We start from the raw sequence: 8,936 nt of genomic DNA on the forward strand, positions 1-8,936 counted from the left end.
CATTTAATACAAATTCTTTAATAAAAGAGTGTCTCCCACTTGACCAATCAAACTGTTTCTTAGTGGTGAAATGAGTAATGATTGGCCATAGAACTTGAAGGAAAGAACATTATTTATTTTTATCAATTCTTTAAATCAACATTATTTCCCAAAATTTCACATAAATCAGATACATGTACAACACTCTAATTCTCAGGTGACAATATGTATTTATAAAGTAATATGGATCAATCTATGTAAATTAGATATAAAGAATAGATATTTCAAAGAAATCCTTAAATTTAGTCTAAACTGGAGAAAATATTTATCAATAAATTAAATAAAAGAATTTTGAATAAATAACAAAAAAAACGCCCCTGCATGATTTTATGCCGTTGCTGTAGCGCATCACAATTTAAACTCTTGTAGAATGGTGAAAAAGAATAGGCCTGATACCCCATAGATAGAATTTTATTTTCACATGTTTCTACATTTAAAAAAAATTTCATTTAATATTTTTTATTTAATTTATACATGCATACACAAAATATGCAGGGTGTGCCAAAATAAATGATACCTTTATTTAACAAAAACATCAATGCACTTTCATAATTGTATAAGGCATAAATTTTACTCAACAAATTTTACAAATATTCATTAGTTTCTGGCAAATTGAGCATTGTTTAATATAATAACACAACAAATTTAAAAAGAGTGCTCCAAATGATGTCCTTTCTTATCAAGGATAATGTTAATTAAGTTGATGACTCACAACAGCTACCTTCTCAATATTCCAAGAATCTATTGCTTGTTGAGTTGGTTACCTTTTTTCATAATTCATAATTTTCATAATTAGTTCACAATCATAACTGGAGTCTTTAATTAATAATACAGTTTTAAAACATAAAATGTTCTGTTGTCAGATTCCTCAGAAAACTCAATAAAAGAAAGAAAATATATGATTAAAATTTTGTGACATTATAGTTAAAAGCATGCTTTTTTACCTCAAACTTCTTTGTGGGGCAAAATAAAACAATTTTACTATTCAATTGAGCCACAATTTAGAATTTTTGGCCAAATATTGTTTCATGTATACATATTTTAGATGGTACTAGCTATTCTGGGACACCCTGTATAAATACAATCCTTCTACTAAAACATAAATATAAATGTTTTCAACATGATTAGATTCCCGTAAATTCTCAAAAGGTGTTAAATTTTTTCACATGTCACTGGATGGTTGTACTGCTGCTGGATTAGTCGTCCATGTAATTGACATCTGTATCCATGTCAACACAGTTATAGGCGGCATAGTGCAGCTTCTCCTCACAAACCTGGGCGCTAGTGAAGTCTGGCAGATACAGCATGTTGGCACAGGTGGAGGACTCAGGCAGGCAATCAATGGCATCACATTTGCCCGAAGCTATGTACACAGGCGCTGGTAGCCTACGGCGTCCAGTAATGAAGCGTAAAAATCGACTCCGATCCTCATTGGTAAAATTAGCGAGTGCAGACCACATGTATTTGACTCGAGTATCATTTTCATCCAGGTCATCGTAATGAATGGATCTCTTGAGGGCATCAATGGTGATCTCTGGGTCACCACTGACGCGATGCTCCACTTCCTGCCATGTCAACAGATCAAGAACAGCCTGTGGCACCACCTTCAGTAAACCCTTTCTTATGGCCTTGATCTGAGAGTTGAACTCGTTCAGCCTGATCTCTTTCACGGCCACACAATAATCCTCACAGTCCTCGAACTTCAGCTCCAAGGGATTCCCGTCCTCATCCATTTTGAGGGTGACAAGGGTTCCATCTGCCTGTGTCATGCTCCAAGTTCTTCCCAGGGCTTTAAAATCCTCCTCCTTCATTTGTAACAAATTGTCAATTAGGTGAACCTCTGCTGCATCCACTGATGCATAGTCCCTGGACCAGGTTGTCTTTTCTGCCAACAACTTCTTCCACACAAAGGAAGGTAGTGATAGAATCAGGTTTTCTTTTCCACGCATACAAGCCCCCATCAGCTGACCGATCCACTCATACTTGAGGAACTCTTTACATGCTGGGTTAGGAATATAGGTGTCTCTGTTCACATTAATATCATCACACAGCTGATTAGGTGAACGGATGAAAAATGGCAGGGGGATAGGTGAGTCACCTGAGGTTGGACACAGCTCCTCTGCAATGTCAGACAGACTGTCCCTGAAGCCTCCACCCTGGTCTATGACCCCCTCAAACATAAACTTACACTCCCACCACTGATCATACCTGGAGGACCACCTGTAGTTTAAGAGTTCTGAGTTTCGATCCTTTGGCTTAAGACCTTCATAAATCTGATAAAATATGCTGTGTTTGTACTCGGGGTCCAGACTTGGGTCACATCTATGTTCCATGGCTGCGCGACGATTGATGAAAAGCTTGGGCATCTCTGATGGCCTCTCTAGACAGGATTCTTTGAGGAACATCTCAATTAGGATCAGTCTTTTCTTGGACAGAGGCAGCAGCTGCCGTACTTGCTCCAGTGAGCTGTAGGATCCCACTGAGTACTCCCAGGCCGGGGCAATAAACTGAAGCACGCTGTCTAGTATCACCACAAATCTCTGCAGTATCTGAGAGCGCCGGTACAGCTGGTCGGGGGAGTAAGAATCCAATTTGGGATACCTTGTTAAGTTCTCCCCCTTGAAGAAATCCCGATCAAATCCCAGATATCGACCTTCAGATGACTGGATTTTCAGCCCTCTCACTCGAGTATCAATTCCTCCACCTTTGCATTCCTTGATATTGATGGTGATGACTGGGAAATGTTCTGACATGTTCTCTAGGATTGTTATGTCCTCCACCTCTGACACCTCCCTGTCTATTTCTATGGTATTGAGTATCTTCTGATTGTCTTGCTCGCCTCCTTGCACCACAATCTTTGAGGGCACATAATTATCATCACTACCATCAATTGTAAGTTGTAGTTTTAGTACGACCGTTCCCTTCTTCATTTTGAGCCGGATCCAGTGGTTGCCTTGACTCCCGTCACTCTCCCAGTATGTGTCTAGCAAACCATCAGTAAGACAGGAGGGTCCAGACATGTCATCACCAAAAGTAGAGACATTAACAGACTCCACAAAGTTTTTGATGCTGCCAAGGTGGTTGTTTTCTGGGGGTAGGTGTTGAGACATAAGGTGTACCAGAGATTCATCATGGTCCAGCGTCCAGTTTGGGGGGATTTCCCTCAATAGTGCCACACAGTCATTCTCAGGTTGGATTATCTTGTGTCGACCCGGTACAAGCTGTACTGAAAACTTTTGCTCTATTACATCCTCCCAGCTGTTAATAACGATTCTTTTAGGGTCTTTTTCTACAGGAACGATGGCTGGAGAATCATCTGAGGCCGATCTATTGCTGTACTGCAGAGTCCAAACATCTTTATCAAAGTTCTGATATTCATCTGAAGCAGTTATTTTGTACTTTCTAAGTTTTAGCCACTTCCCCTGACTGTCACAGAACTCCTCTCCCGTGGCTACTAGGCGGGACTCCGAGGTCAGCTGAAGTTCCTTGGGCTGTAACCCCGTCAGTTTCTTGGTTTTCTTAGGTTCGGAGAAGAGTCTGATCGTCGTCTTACACTGACTTCTGTACTCCACCTCTGAAGCAACATAGCAGAACGACTCAGGCAGTGCTGTCTTCTCGTAGAGACACTTCACACACTCCAGCAGACATCGAATCCTCGCCAGGCGCCGTCGGGGCGGGCCGAGACCGTTGTGTGATTCTGCTAAATTCTTCGTTTGTGACATTCTAAACAGTAAATACTGCCAAATTCAAGACAGATTGCAAGTTTTAGTAAAAAAAAATACTATTTCAATACACAGAAAATTCACTTATCACTCTAATAACTCTTCACATCATATCCTCCTTTCTTAGTATCTAAGCTAGGGGAAATCTAAAGTTTGTATACCGAACCCGATTAATATTTATGTTCAAAACGAAAGTACATTTTTTTTTTTAATTTATTAGCTCACCTGGTCCGGGGTCATATATACTAAAATGAGCTTACTTTTGATTTCAAGCTCACTTTTCCACTACTTATTTCTTTATGAAAGTGAGACTTAATCATTAAGATTTCCATTAAAGAAATCATTATTTTTATATTCCAAAATAAACATTGTTGTGGTGCAGCAATATTTACAGAGAATACAAATATACCGAATCAAAAAATCTCGATCTGCCCCTGCTTTTCAGTAATTTTGCCCCGGCCCGGGTTTGCGTACCCATTTTACCAAGATATCAGAGAGGCCACTAGTTTAAAGAAATTTATCATTCATGATGTTGACTTGTCAGATGTTATGTCGTCTTGTCAAATAATTATGTCGACTTGTCAAATAATTAAGTCGACTTGTCAGATCCTTATGTCGATTTGTCAGAAAATATTATTTCAACTTGATGGCACAAATTGGGCGTGGAAAGGTTTTAGTGTTAAATTTTTAAACACGTGGGTAAGTGACAAGTCGACTTTAAGAACTGACAAGTCCACATAATTATCTGACAAGTCGACATCAAGATCTGACAAGTCAACATAACTATCTGACAAGTGGTGGCAGACCTATGCCACCATAGCTTATAACTCAAAGAATGACACTTAAATTTTAGTTGCCTATTAAAAATGCCTTACTGTAGCATTGTTAACATTAAAATCGGGAAAATAATTTTTGACCGAAATCGTGACCATGTTCCTTTAAATTCTCAAAGATTAATTACTTTATCAGCATGTCCACTTTGATCGAAAATAAATATAACAGTTAACATGTGCATCATGAAGTACGAATGTCATTACATACTATGCAATATTATGTACATGTAACGTTATGTTCAGGGCCCTTATACAGGGGACGATTTAGCAGTGGGCTCAACACTGTAGGAACCTGATGGTTGACGGTCTTGTAGTCTGAGGTCAGTATTATCTGTGTGTATATTGACGATTTTGTTTCTTGATCTAAAATGCTATTGTAAGGTTCTAGGATTGTATCTAAACAAGGAGTAACACGCAACCGATCAGTGGGGACAAGATTTTGAATGTTACTATTATAACCAATATTATAGCGTTTGGCCTTAGACTGTACTGTTTTATATAGGCTAAGGCCTGTAGGTCATGATAGATAACGTTACGTTTGTAGACATCCAAACGTGAGTGTGTTAAAAATAAATAAGCAAATTCTTTGAATCTAAATGATAAACATTCATCATAGCATGTCAATGCTACAGTAAGGCATTTTTAATAGGCATCTAAAATTTAAGTGTCATCCGTTGAGTTATAAGCTATGGTGGCATATATAAGTCTGCCACCACTTGTCAGATAGTTATGTCGACTTGTCAGATTTTGGGTTGTTACTTTAATTCAAACCATACAGAATATAGCCTATGAAAGAAAAAATAACGGACCAGACCAGGATTCAAGCCCGGGCTCCCTGAATCTCTAGTCAATCTTTGAGGGCAAAGACCATTTAAGGGGGAGGAATGTTAAGGTCAGATGAGTTTAAATACGGGCGCCAGATATAGCTCAGTTGGTAGAGCACCTGACTCTATAGGGATTCAGGGGGATCAGGTTCGAACCCCGATCTGGTGCATTGATCTTTATTTCTCGCATCCTGTTACATGTGTATAAGTACATTTTCGATCTGATTGATGTTTCAAACTGCCACATAGTGGACATTCCAACATGTGATATATATGAGGAATAAGGAATCATTCTCTGAGTATTATGAGGTGATAATTTTGGTCGGGGCGTGATCAAATCCAATAAAGCCCAAAGGGCTTTATGATAGATTTGATCAAGCCCCGACCAAAATTATCATCTCATAATATTCAAAGAATGATTCCTTATTACTTACATTTATATAATTTTAAACTATCTTACTATTAAATATTTAAATATAAATTAAATATAAATAAGCAAACCCCACTGGTGCCTCAATTTGGCTTTATGAGTTATATTGTACAAATTGATACGTAGTACAAGCAAAGACATAGGAAAAATTAAATAAATAAGTGTGAAAGAAATAACAATAATTAGCTGATTAAAATTAGCAACAACATGCAGTCCTTAATCAGCTTAATTGCTATAAGCAGATAGTTGGCATTCCTTGTCATTTCTTTTTATTCTAATTATTAATTAATTCAAAAATTGATAAATTCAAAGATTCAGATCTGGTTATTAACAGATTCATTCATTTTATACAGTAACACCAATTTATTAGTTGGCGAAAGCGTCATTCATTTTAAACAATAAGATAACACCAATTTATCAGTTGACGAAAGCGCTATAAATTCTGATGAATTTACATATATTTAATGTTGAATTCATCAAGACTCTTCAATGACAGAGAAAAATTCAACTCAAACACAGGAGAAATACAGACTGACAAACAGCAACATGCAGCCAGATCATATTAGAATTTAAAAGCCCACTGTAAATAAAACTGTGTGTCATTCACCAACACTTTGATCCATACAAAAGTCAAAAGGATAGGTACATTGTAGAATTGCATCAATTGACTGTATAGTATTAGTTTTGTTGGTTTACTGACTCCAAATGGTTTGTAGGCTGTTAAATGCTGTTTTTGCTTTGGATAGTCTCTAGCTGTTTGATATCGGTCTCTGCTCCACCATTTGTTGTTACAGTGTACTTTAGTATACAAGATGTACCTTAATAATTACAGTACTACCAGGACATATATAGTTAAATAATATTTATTTTTTGTTGACAGACATAACAATGCAGGCAAACAGATCTTATCCCACCTATAGGTCTGACATTGGATTCACCACCAATTTCAGATATGAAGAAAACAAGGTGCCGAAAATAGCACAGAAAAGACTTAATCCGAAAAGACGTAAAAAAGAAAAAGAAAAAGCACGCTTGAAAAAACTGAAACAATATTCCAGTTTTGTGAGAGGTGATGGTTCTAGTATGGCATCTAATGTTGGAAATTTAGATCCAAGGAATGATTTGGAAGAGGCGAATATCCAAGAGACCAGCCACAAGTTAGCCAGTGACTTAGGTGGAACACAATCACTGTCAGGAGCTGTTTTTTCTACAGAAATTGAGAAGGAATTACAGAAAAATGCATCACCAGATGATTTGCACAAGGCAGCTATGATTGTTCATGAACTAGCAGATAATAGCTGTAGAATGAATGTGGACGATTTAAAAAGGAATGTGAACATTCCACCTATTTCTCTTGGGTTTGAGGACAAAGAGAATTTTATTAAGTTTTTAAAAAGCTTTGATCGTATATTTAATGTACAGGAATCACAAAACCCAACAAAATCTGAGGATGTTCTGCTAGTAGAAAATGTGGGCATTTGTCTACCTTATACTAGTGGTCAATGTGAGGGAGACTGTAATGATCTCCATGTCTGCAAATTTTATGCTTTAAGTGCATGTGAAATCTGGAATTGTAAATTTGGCCATGGTTATGATTCTCCTCATAACCAGAGAGTATTGACAGCACACTTAATGCAGTATTTGCAACCTGCTCAAGTGAATTCCCTGCTGAGGGCCATGTCAAACAGACGAGGAGTAACTGTCCCTGGTATATGCAGATTTTACAATAAAATTGTAGGATGTAGAAATGCTGAAGCATGTCCATATCTACATGTATGCCTGCATGTAGCTGAGACCTGCAGATACTATCCATTTTGTAAATTTTCACACAACTTGTTAGACAGGCAGCCAAGAATGATATTGCAGAAGTATGGCATCAATATGAGCCAAGTCAGGAAGGAAGAAGTTTTTGATTTGCTTTTGCGTTCATCTTTTGTGGATACTCAGCATTCAAACCCGCCCAAAGTGAGAAAAGATACAACAACTGAAGTTTCAGAACACCCCAAATGTGTAGATCTACCTAAAGCAAACCTTCCAATTTTTTCTTGGAGGTCCAAAGATGATGGTATAACTCCAGAAAACTGGAATGAGTTTACAAAAGAGGAAGATGAGATAATTCAACAAAATTTCAAGAAATATAAAGCAGCATATGAAAACTTTTTGAAATGCAAAGAATTTTCTTTTTCTTTTGGAAATAAACAGTAAGTAATAAAAATATTTTCATCACTACTTTGCATCCCATTTTCTGAAATGAACTATAGTGCTAAAAAACGTTGATGTCATGAATTTTCACTAAGATTTATTTCAGTACATAGTTACTATACATTCAATTATATTTGTTAAACATAGAAATGAAACAAGTACCATTTGTGCTAAGCATGTTGTTGAAATAATAAAATGAGTTGAAACTGATTTAATAAATTTTGCTTAAGCAACTAAGAACTAGTACATGTAACTTATTTCATAGGCGTCGGAATCGGGGGAGGGGGGGGCTTAGCCTCCCCCCCTCCCTCCCTCCCCCCCCCCCCCCCCCCCCCCCCCCCCCGGATTAGGAATTTCATGATTTGGGGGGGGGGAAATTTGTGGGTAAGATTTTTTTTGGGAAGTATAGGTATACCCCCCCCACGGATTAGGATTTTCATGATTTTGGGAATTAGTTTTTTTTTCAATATTTCTGAGGATTAGTCAAGCCCCCCCCCCCCCCCCCCCCCCACTTTCAATTTGCTTCCGACGTCAGTGTATGCTCATAATCATTGTCGATGATTCTTCTTTTTTTTTTGTAGATTGACGATATTTTAAAAATATTTTTATGCTCATAATCATTGTCGATGATTCTTCTTTTTTTTGTAGATTGATGATAGATTTCTTTAAGATGGAGGGCACTGTTGAATGTGGTTCTACCAGGAAAGAGATCACGCTAAACAAGACAGTCTTACCAGATTTAGAAGAAGGCACAAAAGAAACGCCAAAAGAAAGTGGATAGGGCTTTGTATTTTGAGTTGTTGTAAAATTAGACATTAATTTTAAAACAACACATTGCAGAAAGTGTATCAATTCAATAATAAAATATATAAAAACCAACGTCAAA

General features: G+C 37.3%; 2 protein-coding genes across 2 annotated transcripts; one reads left to right on the top strand and one right to left on the bottom strand.

Moving 5' to 3' along the window:
• Positions 1-435: 435 nt before the first annotated feature.
• LOC105339420 (E3 ubiquitin-protein ligase HECTD3) lies at positions 436-3,923 on the bottom strand. Its single transcript, XM_011444964.4, has one exon. The coding sequence runs from the start codon at positions 3,759-3,761 to the stop codon at positions 1,236-1,238; it is 2,526 nt and encodes an 841-aa protein (XP_011443266.1). The 5' UTR covers positions 3,762-3,923; the 3' UTR covers positions 436-1,235.
• Positions 3,924-4,813: 890 nt separating this feature from the next.
• LOC105339421 (uncharacterized) lies at positions 4,814-8,936 on the top strand. The gene is made up of 3 exons (XM_011444965.4): positions 4,814-4,914; positions 6,729-8,049; positions 8,699-8,936. The coding sequence occupies exons 2-3, from the start codon at positions 6,737-6,739 to the stop codon at positions 8,829-8,831; spliced, it is 1,446 nt and encodes a 481-aa protein (XP_011443267.2). The 5' UTR covers positions 4,814-4,914; positions 6,729-6,736; the 3' UTR covers positions 8,832-8,936.

This window comes from Magallana gigas, chromosome 4 (assembly GCF_963853765.1).
Source record: "Magallana gigas chromosome 4, xbMagGiga1.1, whole genome shotgun sequence".
Lineage (NCBI taxonomy): Eukaryota > Metazoa > Mollusca > Bivalvia > Ostreida > Ostreidae > Magallana > Magallana gigas.

Excerpts from the sequence above, each read along its gene's own strand:
- LOC105339420 (XM_011444964.4), bottom strand. The coding sequence starts at position 3,761 with ATGTCACAAACGAAGAATTTAGCAGAATCACACAACGGTCTCGGCCCG.
- LOC105339421 (XM_011444965.4), top strand. The coding sequence starts at position 6,737 with ATGCAGGCAAACAGATCTTATCCCACCTATAGGTCTGACATTGGATTC. Across the intron at positions 8,050-8,698 it reads TTTTCTTTTGGAAATAAACA|ATTGATGATAGATTTCTTTA; the intron begins GTAAGTAATAAA and ends TTTTTTTTGTAG.